We start from the raw sequence: 21,788 nt of genomic DNA, 5'->3' as shown, positions 1-21,788 counted from the left end.
CAGCTCCCGGCGCGCACCGCGGGCCCTTGGGGCGTACCAAGGCGCAGCGGGCGGAGGGGGGGGGGGGGGGGGGGGGGGGGGGGGGCGCGGAGGCGGGCCCACCGCGGTGACAGAGGAGCGTAGTGTTAGAGCTGCTGGGACGGAATCGGCCGAATCGAGGAGCGACCAACGTGTTTTATAATCTGAATGTTTTATATACGCGCATCATCGCTTCAGAGTTAGGGAGTCAACGAGTAATAAATATAAAATTATGTGAACAGCTCAGAATTCCGTTTTTCTCGGCAGCGTGAGGCACCTCTGCTCCCGTATCACAGAATCAGAGAATGTTCGGGATTGGAAGGGACCTCAAAAGATCATCTAGTCCAATCCCCCTGCCAGAGCAGGAACACCCAGATGAGGTTACACAGGAAGGCGTCCAGGTGGGTTTTGAATGTCTCCAGAGAAGGAGACTCCACAACCCCCCTGGGCAGCCTGTTCCAGGCTCTGTCACCCTCACTGTGAAGAAGTTTCCTCTCATATTTAAGTGGAACCTCTCGTGTTCCAGTTTGTACCCATTGCCCCTTGTCCTATCATTGGTTGTCACCGAGAAGAGCCTGGCTCCATCCTCATGACACTCACCCTTTACATATTTATGAACATTAATGAGGTCACCCCTCAGTCTCCTCCAAGCTAAAGAGCCCCAGCTCCCTCAGCCTTTCCTCATAAGGGAGATGCTCCACTCCCTTCATCATCTTTGTGGCCCTGCGCTGGACTCTCTCCAGCAGTTCCCTGTCCTTCTTGAACTGAGGGGCCCAGAACTGGACACAATATTCCAGATGAGGTCTCACCAGGGCAGAGTAGAGGGGAAGAAGAACCTCTCTCGACCTACTAACCACCCCCCTTCTAATACACCCCAGGATGCCATTGGCCTTCTTGGCCACAAGGGCACAGTGCTGGCTCATGGTCATCCTGCAGTCCACCAGGACCCCCAGGTCCCTTTCCCCTACACTGCTCTCTAACAGGTCATTCCCCAACCTATACTGGAACCTGGTGTTGTTCCTACCCAGATGCAAGACTCTACACTTGCTCTATTGGCAGGCATTACCTGCCCGAGGCATCCTTGTTACCTTGAAGTGCCCTTTAACATTCTCTGAAATGGCCCGTAGTCGTGCATTTCTGTATAATTGGTGCACACGGTCACTGGCAACCAAGCAGTGGCCTGGGGCCTGCTGCTCCTGGCTTAGCTTGCACAGCCAACTTTGAAATACCTGCATTTTAAACGATGGGTTACATGGTTTGATTGCAGGGAGGAAGGCTTAGATATCATACCTGGAGAAGACTTCCGCAAATTTCCCCACTTTAAGCACATTTCACATCTCGAGCAGGCACTTCTGGTAATTATCATACTGCTGTACCTGTTGAACATGAATTATGAAAGACAAAGTGTATTGCAATGAGCTTTGTACTGTCTCCTTTGATTTGAAAAAAACGAATCAGCCTAAATTAAAATAGTATGTAGGCATAGCAAAACAAAGGCTCAAACTGGGCATTAAAACTGACCTTTCTTATGAGGAGAGACTGAGAGAGCTGGGTCTGTTCAGCCTGGAGAAGGCTGAGAGGGGATCTTATCAATGCTTATAGTATCTCAAGGGTGGATGTCAAGAGGATGGGACCAGACTCCTTTCAGTGGTGCCCAACAATAGGATGAGGGGCAATGGGCACAGACTGAAGCACAGGAGGTTCCATCTGAATATGAGGAGAAACTTCTTTACTTTGAGGGTGACAGATCGCTGGAACAGGCTGACCAGAGAGGTTGTGGAGTCTCCTTCTCTGGAGACATTCAAAACCCACTCAGACACATTCCTGTGTGATCTGCTCTGGGTGAACCTGCTTTAGCAGGTGGGTTGGACGAGATGATCTCCAGAGGTCCCTTCCAACCCCAACCATTCTGTGATTCAGTTCCTGGCTTTGTCACTGACTGTTGTGAACTTGGACTCTGAAGTTTCAAGTCTTCTTATAGGCAGAGTAGGAATGGTCCTCTCTGCCTTTATACAGTACTTTGGTTCTTCAGACAAAAACGTGCCTCTGTAAGGTTAGTATTAAATTATAATCTATTATTATTCTTTTATTTGAATATATTTTTGTCTTTAAAAAGCCAAATACAAACCAAAGTGACTCATTGTATGTTGTTTAAAAATTCACTTTAAATATGCTAGCATCCTCTGACTCTTGAATATCTGAGAAAATCTACAACTGGATTTAATTTCAATCCTACTTCCTGCCCTCAGCCAGCTTCCTGTTACTTGGGGGCAGCTAAGCTTTACATACAAAAGTTCATAAAACTTGGGTTTTAAAAAAACAAAAACAAATTCATCAGACCATCAAGCCACCCACTCTCGCAACCTACTCTTGCCACTTCTGGAAGTTACTCCCTTTTCTGCCCCCACCCACAGTGACAGAAGAGAAGGTGATATGGACAAAACCAGAACAGAGGCAAAGGTAAAAATATGAGTTTTAATTTGGAGCATTTAGTGTATTTACAATAGGAAGTTTCTCTGTGGTCAAGGGATGAGAGGCTAAAGTAAAAATCCACATTACAAGTGTGTGGATAACCTGCACCTGGTGCAGGCAAATTGATTTTTGCTACTTCTGCTTCACCCAGGGTAATACCTGTGAGAAAGTGCTGGCAAGAGCCTGGAGATGGTACCGAACGCTCTCACACCCAAGTAGCAATCACAGAATGCAGTCCAGGAAGTAGTGTGAAATTATTCAACAGTTGCTAAAAAATATATTTATATATGTACACATACACAGTCCCATTTGCAGTTAGATCAGATTCAGCGAATCGTTCAGAGATAGATTAGCAGGTAGACACAAGCCTACGGATGTGTGCAAGCGCAGATTTGCAGAGGTGCTCATGCTACTCGGTAAACACAGGTACCTTCTCACCCAGACAGACACATGCATTCCTTTCCCCTCTGCACTTGGACAAACATACAGGCAGGTGTTTTGTTAATGCTATCTTACACGGGTTTCAGGTACAGAAAAAAAAACTCAAAGGAAAAAAAAAAAGCACCAACCCTCTTATCTGACTCACTGGCTCAGAATCCTTATTCCTACTCACCCTGAGGGAAATGGGGGTGCGGAAAGGATAACGACCTGTTTCTCAGACAGCCACCTCTTTCTTTTGCCACAGCAACAACTAGTTGATACCGAAAGGAGGCAATCCTCTCCTGCTCCCAGAAATAGGCACATCCTCCTCCCACTTCCCTTGAGTCAGACTTCGCAATCAAAGGGCTGCAATGTGAGCCAGTTCAACTGTCTGATCTTGCAGAAAAATAGATCTGCAAAAAGCGAGCGAGTACTTTACCATCTGAACAGCCAGCTTAACCAAGTCACCCTACAAGTTTACCCACTACATGGTGAGTGTAGCACCCGTTTCAGCAACAACTTGTCTGTAAAGCAGCTGATCTATCAAGTCACTCTGAGCTCCTGTTTTCATCTTGGTCAGAGTCCACATCTCTTCCTTTAGGAGATGCTTTCCCTTCTTGGGAAAGGAGTTGTTGCAGAGTTCTGTCTTAGCTTAAAGGTGTTGAACTATGTGGTAGCTGAGAAGCAAACCTCAGCCTTCCTTCAGCATCACCTGCTGCTGCCTCCAACAAAACCAGTTGAGGAGTGTTAGAAAGATTAGGGAGGTATGGGAAGACAGGGAAGGAAGGGAGTTATGATCCCCTCTTAACGGTCGTAGCAAGGGCAACTAAAGCAGAAATAGATTAAAGATGGCTGTGGAGGCTGCAAGGCTGAAGAGAGTTCTGGTTTAGCAAAGCCTCTTGAATAGCTTCACTGCAGCCACTCAGCTCCATTTGGTTGAGAACACAGCTGATGTTCTCCACAGTTGCAGCATGGCCCATCTGCAGTTTCCACAGTCTAAGCATTTCATACTGGGCATCTCGTAAACGCCGATGCTCCATCTCAATTCGCTCTAGATCGTGGTCGCTCAGACCCAGACGCCTCACAAACTCCTTCCACCGAGATGGCGGTACATAATCCACCACAGTGTAGAGAATAGCAGGGTCTGCAAAAAGAGAATAAAGTATGAGAACCAGGAGTCTCAAGGAGAATGCAAATAATCCATGGCTGGATGGTGCCTTGGGATCATGCATTGCCCCCTCCTGTCAAGTCTTCTACAGAGTAGCCACACAGGCTGTCATGTCCAGACTTGCCCTTATCCCTCAAAAAGCAATAGGAATGCCTCCATATGCTCTTGTGATAAGGTTATGAGCAGAGCTGAGCACACACACTTAGGGCCTTGCTGCCACATGTTCCTGCAAAAAGAATGCTCTAGGCCACCATCCCAGAGGCAGCATGTCACCTCATATAAAAATCCATTTTGCTGGTAGGGAAAAGGGACAACAGCAAGTCCTTGGACAGATGTTTAACATATACAGGCTCACAGGCTCTGGGCATGCTTCTGCCCTTGTACTGGGCTGTACATGAAGCATACACACAGGTCATGTACACCAGCTAAAGTCTGTCCAGCGTCCTCCAAGCCATGTCTGCATAATCATGTTCTCGTCTGCCCGAGCAAAGAGGGAAGGACGGTGGGAGTTTCACTTACTGTCTGGAAGCTGTGTCTTCCTGGCAGGTCTGACACAGTCCGGTAACTCATGTGAACTCTGCGGCAGAGGTGCAGGTAGTGGTGCTGCATTCACTAATAATTCTGTTTCCTTCTGGGGCTCAGGAAGAAGGATGGAAATTTCACTTCTTTTTACCTCAACCTGAAAGACATGTTTTCTTAGTCCACAATCACCCACAGCAGCACAATACACCTGTTTCCTGCAAGGAACCACTACCTTTATAAATTAAAATTTATTCAAGGTAGGTGGGGAGCAGGTCCTGAGGTTTTAATTTTTCTCACATGCTTTGTTTGAGCAGAAGGCACCAAACATCTCTTTCCAGCAGAACCCAAGGTTTTTAACTCTCTTTTGGCATCAAAAAAGGTAGTCTGGAAAAAAATATTTATTTACAAAATCAAGTAAGGCTGGGACCTGAAATCACCACCATTCTAGAAGCTCCACATGCCATCTTTCCTGTCAGCCTTCTCTGTAAGGCTGTGGAAACTCCAACCTCAACTGCTGCTTGGGCCCTCTAAATTGCAGAAAAACACTGGACCTGAGAGAACACTGAAGCAGCACTGAGAGGCTTGTGGGTCAAGATCTGAAGTGTAGTAAAATTAGTTAAACCCTCCAAGCTTGGGGCATATATAGACAAGAGGATTAAGGACCATATAACTGAAAAAAATGCATTCAGGAAGAGCAAAAAGCCAGGCGTTTGAAAAGCATCCCCTAGAAAAGGGGAAATAACATGTTAATGGCTCCACCCTCTACAGGACAAGACTTCATAGAATCATTTTGGTTGGAAGAGACCCTCAAGATCATCAAGATTAACTATTAACCTAACACTGGCACTAAACCATGTCCCTAAGAACCTCATCTATGCATATTTTAAACACCTCCAGGGAGGGTGCCTCAACCACTTCCCTGGGCAGCCTGTTCCAATGCTTCACAACCCTTTCTGTGAATAATTTTTTTACTAATATCCAATCTAAACCTCCCCTGGCGCAACTTGAGGCCATTTCCTCTTGTCCTATCCCTTGCTACTTGGGAGAAGAGACCAACACCCTCCATGCTACAACCTCCTTTCAGGTAGTTGTAGAGGGTGATAAGGGTCTCCCCTCAGCCTCCTTTTCTCCAGGCTAAACAGCCCCAGTTCCCTCAGCTGCTCCTCATAAGACTTGTGCTCCAGACCCTTCACCAGCTTCATTGCCCTTCTCTGAACTCTCTCCAGCACCTCAATGTCTTTCTTGTAGCAAGGGGCTCAAAACTGAACAGAGGATTCGAGGTGCAGCCTCACTAGCACTTCTGAATTAAATAGCCCTATTACTCAGCTCATTTCAAAAGACAAGGCTTGAAAACAGCCCACAGGGAAAAAATGTTAGTCTGGATCCCAGGCTAATGTTAGTTGAAAGCGAAAGAAAAGCACTTCTACCCATCATCTGGCTCACCTCAGATACTGGCTCCTTGGTTGTCTGCGGCAAAGCAACTTTAAAGAAAAGAAAAAAGAAAGCAGAAATTATTTTCACTTCCCCTCATCCCAGAGAAAACAGGAAAGCAGCTATTCACAATCCTACCCTCAAAAAGGTTTTACAGCAAAATGCACATGTCCCAGCAATGAGCTCACATGCACTTCCAGTCACAGCTATGGGCATGGATGCAGAGTTGCTAGAACTGCACCAATAAGGTTAGCTGTCAAATTCTCATGTTCCTCTGGTCTTGCAGCAAAGCAGGGTAATGAGATCCCACTTTTTCCCCCCTCATGTGTGTGCATACACAAATGCACAGAGAACGATGTCTATCCCAATTAGTATCACTGCACATGCTGCTGTACTCACCACAGGAGTAGAAAGATGTTATCCCATTTTCCCGGACCAGCTTCACTACTTTATTTACAATGTACAGGACAGAGATAACTCCAAATATTGCAACGATGATGCCAAGGATAAGGCTCCCATCTGGACAAAAGAGAGACGGCAAATGACTGAGAAAGAAAGAAGTAGGTGCCAGAGGAAGAACAGCAAGTGAAGGCATGCAAATGGTAGGTAGAAAAAGAAAAATGGTTTGAGAAAGTAGAGAAAAATAACACTTTATAAAAGGCATTAACAGAACAAAAGCCCACACTGAAAAAGATTCCACTGTCCCTCAGTTCCGCCAGTACTCACTCGGCCCAGACGAAGTCGGTGAGGTAGTCACTGGGCTATGACACTGCAAACATTCTTCTCCATTGCAGCTGAAAGAGCAAATCAGAGAGGTGAGCATGCATGAAATGACACATAAGCCATTTGCAACAATCCAAAGTAACAAACCAGTCAAGATGAGCCTGAAAAGCAGAGGATTGCAGTGTGGCTAGTGACTTTGGGTTCTTAGTGGGCTGACGCCTACAAGAAGGCCAGCGTGGCACAGAGGAAGACCCAATCACCTCAGAAAGGCAGAATGTTGTAAAGTTACATCAAGATGGACAAAGCCTTGAGAAAAATTTCCCTCCCCCTGTGCAGCCTGTGTCTGGTCTCTGTCCTGCTCAGTGGAGGGGCACACAAAGAAAAAAGCTCACCTGCTGCAAGGCTTGCAAACATTATTAAGTGACAGGAAGAACTGAGGCTTACACCTGCAAATTGTGTCTCTGTTCTTTGAACCTGTAGAGGAAAGAAGAAACCGTTGCCATAGTCTGGACAAAGAAGAAAACAAAAGGAGAAAAATTCACTCCAAGATGGGTGGAAGATTATCCCTCTTTGACCCAGGGGAACTGCTACTGAAGAAGAGGATTCAGTCTATGTTTGAGGACAGAGTTGGGGAGGATAAAAATAAAAAAAAGTAAGGGTACTACTGTCCTGGTAGGTCGAGGACCTCTGCAGAGGCTTGGAAAGGGACCAAAATTAGAGTGCAGCTGAAATTGTTCTAATGGATGATGACAGTTCCAGCACAAAGGCGGGGAAAGTCACTCAAGTTCAAGCATGACAGGAAGGAGAAATCACATTAGTCAGGCAAAGATGAGCGAGAAGTGGTCCCTGAGCAGCTGAGACTGGTGAGGAAGTCAGTTCAGGGTAGGGAGAAATCACTTCAAGACATGGGACACATATCCACTCTTCTCATCTACTATGCTGTGAGTGGAAGGGGTAAGAAATGAAGGAGCTATTGCTTCTAAACAAGTTGCTGAATGGAGACTGAGTAAAACAGGTGTGGACAGGAACAGGCAAGAACAGTGATGGAAGGACATAATGCTGCATGAGGGGAGGGGAAAAGGTACTAGAACAAGCAGCATGCATTCTGCAGCAAGCAAGGGACAGGACTAAAACAGTTCTACATCAGCCAAGGGGGAAGGAAATTGCTCAAGAGCAACGTACAATGACGACCCTTGAGGACAGATATAAGTGTGGAAACCATGACAGAGATTACCGAGCACCAAAGGGAATGCATTCACCAGTGAGACAGCAAACCTCATGCTAAGCAGGGTAAGAGACAGGAAAAAGATCAAGAGAAGCAGAATTTGCAAAAAAGAGGACAACAAAGTAAGGAACATTGAAAGGTCATGAACAGAACTGGATTACAGGACAAACTGGAGGGTGACAAAGCGGCATTTGGTTAAGATCTCCGATTCCTGACTGGAGATGAGGCAGCTTGGGACAGCTAACATGGGTACTTCTCCCAGACACCTGCACCATCCCCAGGTCATGCCCAATGCCACTGAGTACAGTTCAGCATTACTTGAGCAGCTCTTTACTTTAAAACACTGCACAGTACACTGTGGTGGTTCAGCAACTGACTGACAAGCAGTTCAGCTGGGCACTGGGACCAGCGGTATTTTCAGCCACTGTACTCAAAGGGCTTCCAGCAGTTGATGAGGGAAACACAATGAAGCATCAGGGGAAAGACAAAAAAGGCAGGCAAGGGGGAAATCTGCTCCAGAGCATGAAGACCTTGCTTCAGTACATGCAAGACAGAGGTACCTAAATTATGTGGAAAATAGCTCCTCACTACAGCCAAAACCAAGAAATTATTCAAAGACAAAAGGAAGGTAGAAGCTGTGATAAAAAACAGGGATTGATGCCAAAATAAGCAGAAAATGGCAGTCTTTCTAGGGACAGGGGGCAGGGAAAACCAAGAGTTGTTCCAAAACTAGTCACTTCAGGGCAAGGCACTGCAGCATGTCAGAAAGCAAACAGAGGGCTGCTAATGTCTACCCTGGTACAGTATGTCCATACTGGTGCCATATCCATGCCATACTCACAGTTGGCAATAATAATCCCATTGACACAGGAGCTGCAGTTCCTACACTGGAAGAGATCCAAGGGGCCAACCTGGTATTTATTCTTCCGGCAGCCACACACAGTATCTTGCTTTGGGCTGCAAGGAGTCTCTACTATCTGCTGGAATTCTGAGGAAAAAAAGGAGAAGCGATTATCCTAATCTCTTCCCTCATCTTCATCTGAGAGTACCGTTATGATGACAGGTGTTGTTATCCCCTAATATTCCCAGAGAACAGCCAAAAAGGCCTGCAAACGGTGTCTCAGACTGTAGTAATTTGGCAACCCTTATTCCTGCTGTCCCCAATCCTTTCCCATACACTGTCTTTCTGCCCATTCCATTGCTTACTTTTCCAAGCTGCCTTGCTCACCTTACCATCCCCTCCAGCCCCCTACTTGCCGCTACCACCCATTTTCCTCAGGTCCGGTAGATAACTCACGTGTACGGCAGTGTGTACACTGGAAGCATTTAGACATGGTGTTATCAACAGCTGTGAATGTGCCATTAGGACACTGAAGACAGAGAGGTGCCTGGTCAGGACGATCACAGTCTTTTGCCTTGTAGGTACCTGCAAGAAAATCATTTAACAGAGCTCTGACAGGAAGGCAAACCTGTTGTCTTATGGAGGATGGGTGTCACTGATTCCTCAGAGAAACTCTGGAGTTGAATGTGTAAGGACTGAGCATCGTTCCTCTCACCACTGTGAAGAACACTAACAGCCCAGAAGAAGAGATAAGGACTAAGAATTCCTCTAGGTAGCGACAGCTACCAAGGGAAGGGAGCACTGATGTAGCTGTAGGACAGAGATAGTTTGAGAGTGCAGGACAGGGAAAAGCCTCTAAGGTGAACGTCACTAATATTACTGTATTTATTTCACGTACCTGCATGGCACCTCATGCAGCAGTGGGTCCCTCTGGGATGTAGATATTGTCCTAGTTGACACTGCACCTGCCTCTTTTCTCTCCTCAAGGGGTTTGAGGGGTCTGTTCCATCCAAAGGTACCTGATGGACTTGCAGCATATATGGCACTGGAGCAATTTCTACAGATTCCTTCGTCAACACGCAGACAAATGTTAGGATAACCTGTAAATACAGAGGGAGAGGGAAATAAAGGAGAGAAACAAGGTGAGAAAACATCATATCCCCTTGCAGACTGCACAGTGGACTTCAGCGCTTACAATTAAATCTTATTATAACAGTGAGTTATGTTGACTTGACCGATTCTGATATCAGGACCCTCCACTGACAAAAGTGTGTGGGGATTATTTGCCAAGAAAAAAACAAAACAAAACAACAAACAGAACAAACCCACGCCTGCCATCTGTGTTATTAATATGGTTTATTTATTAATACAAACTGGTTGTATATACAGCAAGTATTTTTCATGATGTGCAATTTATAGATGGAATGCCTTGAAAATGCTGTAGCTTGCAAGGAAGTTACTCAAGAGCAAAGGAATGTTTTTATTAAAGAAGGCAGTAAGACTGCCCATCTAGAAACAGTTCCAGAGAGAATACATCCAGTACTTGCAGTTCTATTGAACAAATAAACCAGATGGGAAGTTTGAAATAACAAGGCAGAGGAGGATCTCACTGCATGCAAAGTACAGAAAAGCTTCCAAAACTCCTCCTGAGCAATCTGGCCCTAGAAACGTGGGAAAGTTAGATTTTCAACTTCTCCCCATCAAACATAAATTCTTCCTTTACAACTGCAGCTGTTAACATTCAGTCTGAACAGCCTGCCACAAAAATGTGCACTTTTTACTTTTCTTTTTAATTCCTTTAAGATTTACTTGCTATTTTTTGTTTTGAAGATGACTGTTGTCAAGAATTTCAACAGAAATATTAAGATGGGCATGACTGCAGTATGACTGTAAGAGAGTGTGAGTGTGTGTACACACATGAGAAGGAACAGCAGATCAAAGGGTTAAAAGAACAGCCTGTACCAATAATGAAGAACAGCATTCTCTGGACATTGTTTTCAGGACACTATTCCCAGCAGCAAAATTGAGAAATGTGCTGTTTATGTCATGGCCAAAAGGTCTACACTCTGGTAAGACCACAGCCTAGACGATTGCAGCATATCACAAGCATGATTCCTTTGCCTGTTGGCCCAACAGAAAAACAGACGCTAATGCATGTACTTCAAAAGTGCATTCAGAAAAGGAAAAAATAACAAAAAGGTTAAAAAAAATATAAAAGTAAAAATAAATAAATAAACAGGAAATAGCTTGGCCCAAGATTTATGGAGCCTGAAGTCAGCAAGTGTCTACAGCAAAGGCCCATCCCATACCAGCTGATGACTCCTGAAGGGTATGGTGGACTCGTCCAAAAACTAGTTTGTAGTGCCATGAAGAACCCCAGTGGTGTGATAAATTCTTGACAGCCAGTGTCCCTTGTCATATGTGTTGCACACAACTGATCCTGGCCACACAACCTGCATATACACGTGTTGGTGCTTCTGAGTATGTCGTGGAGAGCGTGTGCCAATGTTGTCTATGTATCGAATCACGTGAATGCATGAAAATAAACTCATTTTTTGGCAAATAAATACCACCCTGCCCCATCCATACAATCTCACACTTGAGTTTCACTACACCAAGTTCCCTACATTGTAATGTCTTCACAGCTTGCTTCATTGAAAGTGGCAAGATGTCCAGTTGTACAAGCACACCTTCAGAGTTCCATTTCTTTTTGCTTTTTCAGCTAGGGGAGTTATAGCAAAAGCAGAGTAAACCAATACGGGTAAACCACAATGCTGATACCAATTTTGCGGTTGCAATCTTAAGAAAGGGTATGCAAAATTACAAGGCTATGGCAGCCCCATGTTGTCCTGTTTCTCTCACCAAATTAAAACCTTGGGGGAGAAAGGTATATACATGAAAGCAACTTAAAACCTCAAGAAGGATAGGACTTCGCAACTGTGACAAAGCAAAAACCCCATTTTTCAGAGAGCTCTGTCATACATAGCCATATTCAACAGACCAGATGTTAAAATGGTGAACAGGAAAAAGAGAACCACATATTTAAATAGTTATCGTTTCAGACTTAATTAGCTGACCACAGGACAAATGCAAGCACTCCAACAACAACTCAGTAATAAATAAAACCCATTTCAGCAGCTGATTGTCTTACAAGGTTTGACTGCTTGCAGAAAAATGGGTAAAAGATCATTCACACAGATGGTCTGACAGGAAAAATAAAAAAATCCTGATTCTGTAGCCAATGATTAATCTCCTGACATGGGAATATATACAGCCAGCCCATAACTTAGACAAGTCAGCAATGGAAACAACAGAGGAAAGCATCGAAGGTCAAGCCAGAAACACACAGAAAATTGGTCAGATACACCTTCAAAACCAAAAGAAAACAGAAAAGGTATTTTCAGTTTTTCAAATTAAGTGAAAGCATGACTATAAGTGTAATCAAGCCAGAGTTAACACATTATTACTGATCAAAATTTGAGGAACAGAGAGTCACAGACCACAAGTGACTCACAAACCAAAGACTCAGCCTTCCAGAAAAACCATTCACATGGCAGAAAAAAAACCAAACACCACCCCCTTAAGCAGCTCCCCAAGCCATTCGGCAGTATGCTGATTTACACCAATGACAGATCTCATGAAATCCAGGAAATACATGAAATTAGAATAGAACATTTCAGTTGGAAGGGACCTACACGAATCATCTAGTCCAAGTGCCTGACCACTTCAGAACTGACCAAGTTAAAGCCTGTTATTAAGGGCACTGTCCAAATGCCTCTTAAACACAGACTGGCTTGGGGGATCAACCACCTCTCTAGGAAGCCTGTTCCGGTGTTTGACCACCCTCTCAGTAAATAAATGTTTCCTAATGCCCAGTCTAAGCCTCCCCTAGGGGAGCTTTGAACCATTCCCACATGTCTTATCAGTGGACCCCAGGGAGAAGAGCTCAGCAGCTCCTCCACGTCCCCTCCTCAGGAAGCTGCAGAGCCATGAGGTCGCCCCTCAGCCTTCTTCTCTCCAAACTAGACAAGCCCAGAGTCCTTGGCCACTCCTCACAGGACATTCCTTCCAGCCCTTTCACCAGCTTTGTTGCCCTCCTCTGGATGCATTCAAGGACCTTCACATTCTTCTCCAATTGTGTGGCCCAGAGCTGCGCACAGCACTCAGGTGAGGCGGCACCAACACTGATACAGCGGGACAATCACCTCTTTTGGCCGGCTGGTGATGCTGCGTTTGCTGCACCCCAGGACAGGGTTTGCCCTCTGGGCTGCCAGGGCTCACTGGTGGCTCCTGTTGAGCTGCTGTCAACCAGCACCCACATCCCTTTCTGGGGGCTGCTCTCCAGCCACTCTTCTCCCAACTTATACTTGTGCCCGGCATGATTCCATCCCAGGTGCAAAATCCAGCTTCTGGCTTTGTTAAATTTCATCCCATTAATTGTAGCTCAATGCTTCAGTCTATCTAGATCTCTCTGCAAGGCCTCTTGCTGCCCAAGACAGCCAACAGCACCTCCCAGTTTGGTGTCATCAGCAAACTTGCTAATGGTGCATTCAGCTCCTGCATCCAGATCATTGATACATATATTGAACAGGACTGGCCCTAGAACTGAGCCCTGAGGAACACGCTGGAGACCAGTTGCCAGCCAGATGTAGCCCCACTTACCAAGCACTGAAGCCTCAAGTCATTGATTAGCACTCACTAAGGCAAAGTTTAGAGGTCTTCTACAACTGAAAGAAGGTGATTTTCCATAATTAGATTTACAACATGCTCTGATTCTACTAACCAGCAAAAAAACCAAGTACCTACTAACCAATGCTGCATAGAAAAGTGGACAGCATGTATTACCTAAGCTGACTGATAATTCAAACCACCAAACCACATCATGCACACCGGTGATTCACATTTTTAGTAAGCGGGGACTGCCCAGGAAAAGAAACAGTCAGCAGAACCTCGAGGTTTTACTTCTGGAACTGCTGCAGAAATAAACAAAATACAGCAAATGAAAACCAGAACACTGCTTCCTTAAATCATTCCAGCCCTCTGGGTGACAGCTATATGCCCCACAACATTCTCCTTATATGTGAGGCAACCCTAGTTCCTTCTCATACCTCATGCCACCACTTACTGCCTGACAGCTACAGTGAAAAAAAACACCACACAAGCCCAAAAGCTCTTCTCAGCAAAGTTCTGGCAGCTGAGACAGGAGTTACGAGCCCCTGCACCATCTTCAACCTCAAGTATTTTTTAATTACTGCCATCACTACAATTTGCACCCTCACTGCTGCTTCTGCCCCACCAGACCATGCACAGAGAACTGCAAGTGAGGTGGTATCTCCGCAACAGTAAGTCAAAAAAAAAAAAAAAAAGAAAGAAACAGCAAAGATAAAAGTGAAGAAAGCAGAAAGATGGGGGCAGGGGGAGCATTTGAGGGCACTGTTCTCAGGCCAAGGAGAAAGAAGGTACAGTATTGGAAACAGAGGGACAGCGCTGGGAAGAGCAGCGCATCAGGGCTACTGTGCAATCACCTGCCAAGGTCCAAAAGGCTGGGAAATACTGAATTACTCAGCAGGAATGCCACAGCTGGGTGTCAGGTGCCCTGCCCTCCCTGTGCAGAGCTGTGTCCCTGCTGCTGCCTGCAGGGCTCCTCACCCTCCGGCACAAGGGCGGAGGCAGCAGTTACAGGGAGACACAGGTGGGACAGTATGATGGGAAAGAGAAGGTGGAGGGGGTTGTGCTGGGAGCGAGATCCCCCTCTCCTAGAAAACCAGTGGATGCCTAGAGGTGTCTGGAGCGGACAAGGCCAGTCGCAGAAATCAAACTGAGTGAGAAGGCAGGGGATTAGACAGGTGGGAAGTGCCTCCTGTCCCCTTGAGACCTCACACCTGTTCAGGTAAACTCAGAGGAATGCAACACTTGCTGGAGCAGATGCCCAAGTATTAGTATTCCAAACAATTCAAATAGCATTGCCCCACCATGAGGCCAACATTCAAAATAGTTTCAAATTAACAATTTCCAGAGATTAAATCTCCTTAATACATAAGCATAAAGATTAAAATTTCAGAATAGAACAATTCTGTGAACCTAGATGCACTGTTAAAACCCAAAGATTAGGAGGCCTACTCCTTTTTTTGTATACACCTAAGATATTCATAAGGTAATAAAGTGTTTCCCACCAACTTATTCAACTGCTTCGCTCAAAACAGACTTCCATTTTGCAAATTCCATTTCTAAACTAAAGAACCACCTGCAAATAAAGGGCATTACAAGTTATTAGAATTTCTCAAAATATTTCTTAATAGAAACTTCCCTTTGCTTAAGAGTTCAACGTGACACACACCAATCCACAAGTAATCTACATTATCAGTCATCTGTAAGCCTTTTTCATGAGTCATAAAAAATTAGCCAGCTTGGAAGTTCAGAATAATGAGTTACTAAAGAAATCAGGGTGCAAGATTACCCTTATGTTCTGCCATTTCCAAAATCTCTTCGAGGTTTGGTGGTTTTTTTCAGTTTGCTGTACAAAGATGCACGGAAAACCAGAACTTCTGCTTTATACATTGAGAAATGTATATTAAAGCAACATTTAAAGGAAGCTTTTCTCACTGCTGACTAAAAGCTGGGAAGGTCAAAAAAAAAGGATACAAGACCTATTATTATAAATAATCCTCCATTTTAAGGTGATCAGATGGAGGAAATGCTATATTTTAGACCTTGAATAAAACCAGGAAACTGCTAATAGCTTTCATGCAATTAAGAAAATCTGTCATTTATCTATAAAGATCATGAACTTCACATCATAAAACGTGTGTATATATACTGTATATCAAGTTAGAAAATTTTATTTAGTATTAGCAGAGATAAAGCAAAGAGTGAAAAAGTCAGCAGGTGATCACAACCATCAGAAAATAACTTTTTAATTTTTCCTCAGAAGACACAGTGGCGAACACTATGTCAGAGTCCCGAGTCAAAGACATCCCACAGCCCTGTGGTTCCCCTGCCTGTGTTCAGGACTGACTCCAACAGTGGAGCTGTACAGCCTCTCACACCGGAGCACCATCAGAGCAAGAGCTGCAGGAAGGCTCAGCAGGGGCTTCCCCCTTCAATCCCAAAATGATTTTCAGCTGGGTAGGAGCCCTTGGCCCCTGCCCACGCTGTGCCACAGCCATCTTCACGCCCCTTTGACAGTGATTCACGAGGTGAATTTGTTAAGAGTCAGATAATTCTCACGTTCTGAGTCCTGTTCATTGGAACTGAGAGACTCCTGCTTGTTTTAATATAGAAATGTAGCGACATTGCTCTGCGATGTGCTTTCCACTGTAAGGGTCCCAAGGCTGCAACAGAAAGATGTGTATTACCAAGGGTTCAAAGGAAGCACTCCGCTATCCAAGAATGAGAGTACAGAAGGGAACACAAGACATCTGTCCCAAATAAAATCAAAACCTCTTTGTCATGGTTAAAGAAAACAGATAAGAAGGAGCTAAATGACAAAATTAGTTTTACCCCAAATAATACTGCTAACACAGAAAATGGATTACTTAATTAAGGCAAAGGCATCCAAACTGACAGTACTAATTACTTGTGAGAACTCAAATTACCATGTAACTGAAATTGGCGCAGACCCAGATATCGACATTTCCCATTTGGCTAGAAGTGGACGGTCAACAAAAATAGAAATTAAAATTAGTTTGATAAACAGATAAAAGTGAAATGAATCTGGTTGGACAGAGCAATCAGAAACGAATGACATGCTATGAATCATTAGGAAAAGATTTAAGGCCAAAATGGAAGGTGTTGTTATGCCGATATATAAATCCATAAGGTAGCGCTGGTGCCAAATCCTGAGAACATAAATTAACCCAGATATGATACAGAAAAAAGTCAGAAGGATGATCAGTGGTACAGAATGGCTGCCTTAGGGAATGATTGAAAACACTGATCTATAAATTAGATGACTGAGCAGAGGATATTATAGCAGAGCTCTAAAGTCATGAATGCCACCGAGAAGGTGAACTGAGGTGGCTGAAGAAGATGAACCAGGATGGCTGTTCTCTGTCTCTTCCAACGCAAGAACTAAGAGGTGTCATATAAAACAAGCAGGAGACAGGCTGAAAACAAATACAGGGAAGTACCTTTTTAGCCAACACATAGCTGCGGTGTGGGACTCCCTGCCAGAGCGCTGAGGGTGCCAGAAACGTGCCCAGGTTCCAAACGCAATCACACCCATCAGCAGAAGAAAAAACACACTCAAGGGTCCAAAGACACCATTTTGACTTGGGAATCCCGACAGTTGCAGATCACTGGAAGCCAGGAACGTATTTTTATTTTTCATTGTCACATGTTTGCCCTGCTCCAAAACTCTCAGTAGACTGTTGGCCACTACTGGAAACAGGATGGTGGGCCCAACAGTTCTTCCTTACTATGCACTTGGTGGCTTGGTTTTCTATTTTTATATAACATAGCTTCTAACTTCAAAATTGCAATTCCTCCCTCTACCTTCAAAAGCAATCAATGCCAGAAGCACCCTTGTGGCTATTTTGTCTTTTTTCTTCATAAAATCAAACTGCCTTTAATAAATAAAACTAAAATGAGAGATACATATATTATTATTTTGTTTGTTTGAACAAGACAGAAAATACACTGGCCTAAGTGAAGACAGCTGTTGTTTTTTCTACTGTGAAGGTTAGGAGTGCACAGGGAAAAACAGAGGATGTGGAAATGAGGTTAGGACAGGCAAAAAGAGAAAATATATGGAAACAAGCTACAGGAAATGTTGAAGAATCAGAGGAAACACAAAACAATCAGAAAACTAGAAGGGAGGCATCAAGAGAATAAGAAAGGCCATGAGGGCAAATGGAGAATGATGTGGAAAGTAAATGGAAAACGGAAAGGCATGCAACAAGGTGAGAATTCTAACACTGAAAAAAATAATATGATTTTAAAGAAAGGATAATCTGTAATGAGTGAGTGTGGTGTAACTGAGAATTTGAAATGAAAGGGAAAAATGTCCTTGAAAAGAAAAATAAATCCCACTGAAGGATACTCTTCCTGCAGCATATTATTTAGCTGAAGACAACATAATGAAGTTGGGGAATTCAATGACTTTTGATACATTCTACTGCCAATAATATCAGTAATACCACATACTGCATCTGAATTAAGCAAAATGCATGCACCACTATACTTAAATCAAAAATATGCTTTTCCAGGTTTGTTAACTGCTTTGAAATCTGTACGTAGGTCGTCTTGGCAGTTGATGTATCCTACCTAAGTCCTGAGATGGTAAGTGATCCACAGTTAAAGGTGTACAGTGCTCCTACTCCACAGTTTTAGATGTGTCATCTTGCCAGTGACAGCTGTAACTGTATTACCTGGTTTCCAAAAGCTTCCAAGCACAAAACATAAAACCTCCAGTGATTTTGAGTATGGCAGTCACAACTTTTTGACTGCAAATTAACAGGTAACCCAACATTACAAGCCTAGTGCAGCCAAGCATTTGTCACTAGGATGCTCAGGCATTTAGGGATAAACAGTTTGACCTTGTAACTTGTACGCCTAAATTTACAGTCATGTCGTGACGCTAATGACATCAACCCTATCAGTGCTTTATCACACATTGCTGATATGGGATGGCCATTCAGCCCTAGCGCTCAGGTTATTCATGGAACTCTGAAATTTTTCTCACAACTAACTTTTTCACCCTGCAAAATTACAACGAACGGCTTAAAATTCTTAACCTAAAATACCCAAGAAGGCTAAAGCAGGATGACTGGCAAAAGTAAACTTGCTTTTAAACGAATTCTATCGTTTGGGGCATGGGGACAGCCCACTAATCTTTGTTTAAATGCCCGCGGAGCAGCACTAAAGCTTCCCGTGCTTTAATAGCCGCAACGCGCCCATCCCGTGCCCAGCCCCGCGCCTGGCGAGCGTTGACGGCCGCGCTGGCGGCTCCAGGAAATCCTCCGCCATTCCTGTAAATCCAGCCGCCTTCTCACTGACTCAGGGCAGAAATCCCGGAAAAGGCGCCGGCGAACCCAGCGCCCAAGCGGGGAGGGAAGGAGGGAGCGAGCACCGCCGGCCTCCCCTCGCCCCAGCGGCCCCGCAGCCCGGTTATACCGCCGGCGGCCAGGTGACGGCGGGCCAGCTGTCGCAGCTCCTGTCGCCCCAGCACCAGCTTCCCCCTCCACCGCCCACCTCGCCCCTCCGCTGGAGAAAATGTCTCCGCCGCGGCCGCCGCCCCCCGCCCCGGCACGGGGCTGCCGTCAGACAAACCGAAGTCTCCGGGGAGCGGAAAGCGGGCTGTCCGCAGACCCGGAGCAGTGCGGAGCCCTGCGGCGGCGACGAGGGGCGAACGGAACCCCGGCCCAAAAGCCAGACGGCGGAGGAGGGCGGCGGGCACCGCGTTGCAGCTCGGGGAGAGAAACCCAGAAACGGTCCGCTGCGGGGCCGGAGCCGCCGCCGGCCGAGGCGGTGCCCCGCTAGGGCACGGTCCCGTCCCGCGGGGCGCGGCGAAGCCCTCGCCGTGACTTACCGTCCCCAGCGAGCTGCAGGGCAGCGCCGGGCCGCGCATGGCTCCGCGGCCCGCTACGTCCCCATGGCCGGGTCCCCCGCGTCCAGACGAAGCCGCCCCAGCCCTGCCCAGCGCCGGCCGGAGCAGCGCGGAGCCAAACGACCCCGTCTCCGACTTCCTGCCAGCGGCGGCGGCGGCAAGAGAGAGGGCGGTGAGCGGCAGGCGGCCCGGCCCGCAGCCGCGCCCCGCCCGCCGGCGCACACCGACTGCCGGCCGGAGTTTTGCTTCAGAACTGAGAGGGACAAGCTGAACAAGAAAAAACAACAACAACAACAACAAACCCCCAAAACAAACAAACAAAACCACAAAACAACAAAAAACCCCCACCCAACCGGTGGTGTGTATCGCGTCGCTAAAACTGCTAGAAAATACACGGAAAAGGAGTCAAAGGAGACTCGCTGTATTCTTAAAATCTCCTGACATGAGCGTTTCACCTGTCAGCTGCACTTTTAATGTTAAGTTCATGTGAAACTTAAATATGTAGGTGTAAGACAGTAACTCTTTGCATCTTAACTACCCTGTCAGCGCCCCAATAATTTTAAAGAATGGCGCATTTAGAGTATACATGCCCATTCTACTCTTTTTCGTTTAAAACACGCATTTTCTTGTACACTCCAATGAACCAGCTGCATTGCCAGTGCAAATGTAACAGTGAAGCGTACTTAACATTCCGCATGAGCTCTGTTTCATTTAATATATGCTCCTAATGACAGTCTTTAAAAAAATACAGTAAGGAAAAAGGGGCTAAATTATAAAGAACTCCCCTTTATTTGTTGCCCATTAAGACCTTGCCTTCATGTTTTTTCAGAACTATTCCCACTCAAGCTGCACGTGTTAGTTACCTGGTCTTGCCTCCTTGTCCGCTAAGGGTGACAGGAATTGGCCATTTGGTACCGCAAGAGACAGGCATCATGAACAGGAGGAACCGTGAATGGGAACCACTGCAGCACTTGATCTTCCAGCTACCAGTTTGTGACAGGGAACACTCCCCCCCATTTTCTGCAACCATCTCTGTACTACAGCCAAAGCCATTAAATTGAGCTACTAGGGCTTGTTTTGGAAGAACATGCCCATTTCACGTGCATAAGAATCACAGAATGGTTGGGGTTGGAAGGAACCTCTGGAGATCACCTAGTCCAACCCACCTGCTAAAGCAGGTTCACCCAGAGCAGATCACACAGGAATGTGTCCAGGTGGGTCTTGAATGTCTCCAGAGAAGGAGACTCCACAAACTCTCTGGGCAGCCTGTTCCAGGCATCTGTCCCCCTCAAAGTAAACAAGTTTCTCCTCATATTCAGATGGAACCTCCTATACTTCAATCTGTGTCTGATGCCCCTCAAAGAACTTGTACAATTCACTCTACACACTGCCAGAATTGTTGTAGACGAAGCCAAACACCTCCACGAACTCCATCTACTATAGTCGCTTATCTGCTGTACGGAAGCCAGCAATGGCATGTGCATAGGACAATGTAACGAGGGCCACGCTGCTACATAGCTCGCTTCTGCACTTCAGGCTTGGAACAGCTCTGACTCTCCAGCAGCAGGTTCCAGGAGGGAAGGAAATGGAAGAATAACTTGTTATCAGGCTGCAGCCATCTCCAGGGATAGAGGTGGAAAAGATTTACCGGGTTTTGTGTAGTTCATTTCCTTGCCTTGAACAAGGACAATACAGAAGTAGCCCCTAAAGGAAAAATTCTCGTACACTGATAGGTACACTCTGTGGAAGAGGAAAACACATTTTTAACGGATCGTTCCAGATTTACCACATACTGTCATATGACTGGATGAGGCACACCCTTCAGTCTTCATGGATCTTCAGCCTTCCAAAGAGAGGAAAAAAAAAAGTTCTCTAGAACTGCACAAGTGTCAGAGGAATCCCCGCAAACCTTCACGTTTGACTCTTCTCGCAGCTCGGGCAGGGGAGAGCGATCTCACAACTCGCCGCACATTTGACATTTACGTGAATGTCAAACCCACCAGCGCGCATCCACTTCCCAGCTTGCGCCGGAACTGGCAAGGCACGCCACCTTCCCTCCCTCCCCGCCGTCCCCCTGCGGCCTGCCAGGCCTTCGGCGTTCCGCCAGGCCCCGTGGCGATGTGACACCCCGGGGACCGAGCCCGGCTCGCCACCCGCCTCTCACACAGCCGCTGGATTGCAGCTCGGCTGGCAGCGCGGCCGCTTGACTCCCGGCCTGCAGAGCCCTCCCGGCTTCTCGCTTCTCGCCAGCCCTCTGCGTGAGGGACGGCCCCGCTGAGGGGAAAGGCTCCCGCCGCCGCCCCCGTGACGCTGTTTACCTCAGGGGCGGCTGGGCGGGCGCGCCCACCCACGCAGCGCCCGGAGCCCAAGTGACAGCGGCCGCCCCTGCGCGCCGCCCGCTGCCGGGCCGGGCGGGGAAGCG

General features: G+C 46.2%; 1 protein-coding gene across 5 annotated transcripts; it reads right to left on the bottom strand.

Moving 5' to 3' along the window:
* Nucleotides 1-2,491: 2,491 nt before the first annotated feature.
* TNFRSF1A (TNF receptor superfamily member 1A) lies at nt 2,492-21,764 on the bottom strand. Of its 5 annotated transcripts, none has more exons than XM_065658569.1 (10): nt 21,685-21,764; nt 9,719-9,920; nt 9,277-9,405; nt 8,821-8,967; nt 7,147-7,228; nt 6,758-6,825; nt 6,431-6,550; nt 6,044-6,081; nt 4,598-4,757; nt 2,492-4,054 (listed from the first exon to the last, which is right to left on the bottom strand). In XM_065658569.1, the coding sequence occupies exons 2-10, from the start codon at nt 9,855-9,857 to the stop codon at nt 3,753-3,755; spliced, it is 1,185 nt and encodes a 394-aa protein (XP_065514641.1). In that variant the 5' UTR covers nt 9,858-9,920; nt 21,685-21,764; the 3' UTR covers nt 2,492-3,752. The 5 variants fall into 5 exon arrangements, with proteins under 5 accessions (XP_065514641.1, XP_065514639.1, XP_065514638.1 ...); XM_065658567.1 differs by lacking the exon at nt 21,685-21,764 and adding an exon at nt 20,230-21,639; XM_065658566.1 differs by lacking the exon at nt 21,685-21,764 and adding an exon at nt 19,349-19,517.
* Nucleotides 21,765-21,788: the final 24 nt, after the last annotated feature.

This window comes from Caloenas nicobarica, chromosome 1, assembly GCF_036013445.1.
Source record: "Caloenas nicobarica isolate bCalNic1 chromosome 1, bCalNic1.hap1, whole genome shotgun sequence".
NCBI classification, from domain to species: domain Eukaryota; kingdom Metazoa; phylum Chordata; class Aves; order Columbiformes; family Columbidae; genus Caloenas; species Caloenas nicobarica.
Note: the sequence above shows the minus strand (reverse complement) of the source record. Positions and strands in the feature narration are given on the sequence as shown.

Bases quoted from the DNA above. Each gene is read 5' to 3' on its own strand.
- TNFRSF1A (XM_065658566.1), bottom strand. From the start codon at position 19,387: ATGCGCGGCCCGGCGCTGCCCTGCAGCTCGCTGGGGACG. The intron at 9,921-19,348 runs GTAAGTCACGGC...CTGTATTTACAG, and splicing joins CCTGCAGCTCGCTGGGGACG to GTTATCCTAACATTTGTCTG. The intron at 6,551-6,757 runs GTGAGTACTGGC...TCTTTTGTCCAG, and splicing joins ACCGACTTCGTCTGGGCCGA to ATGGGAGCCTTATCCTTGGC.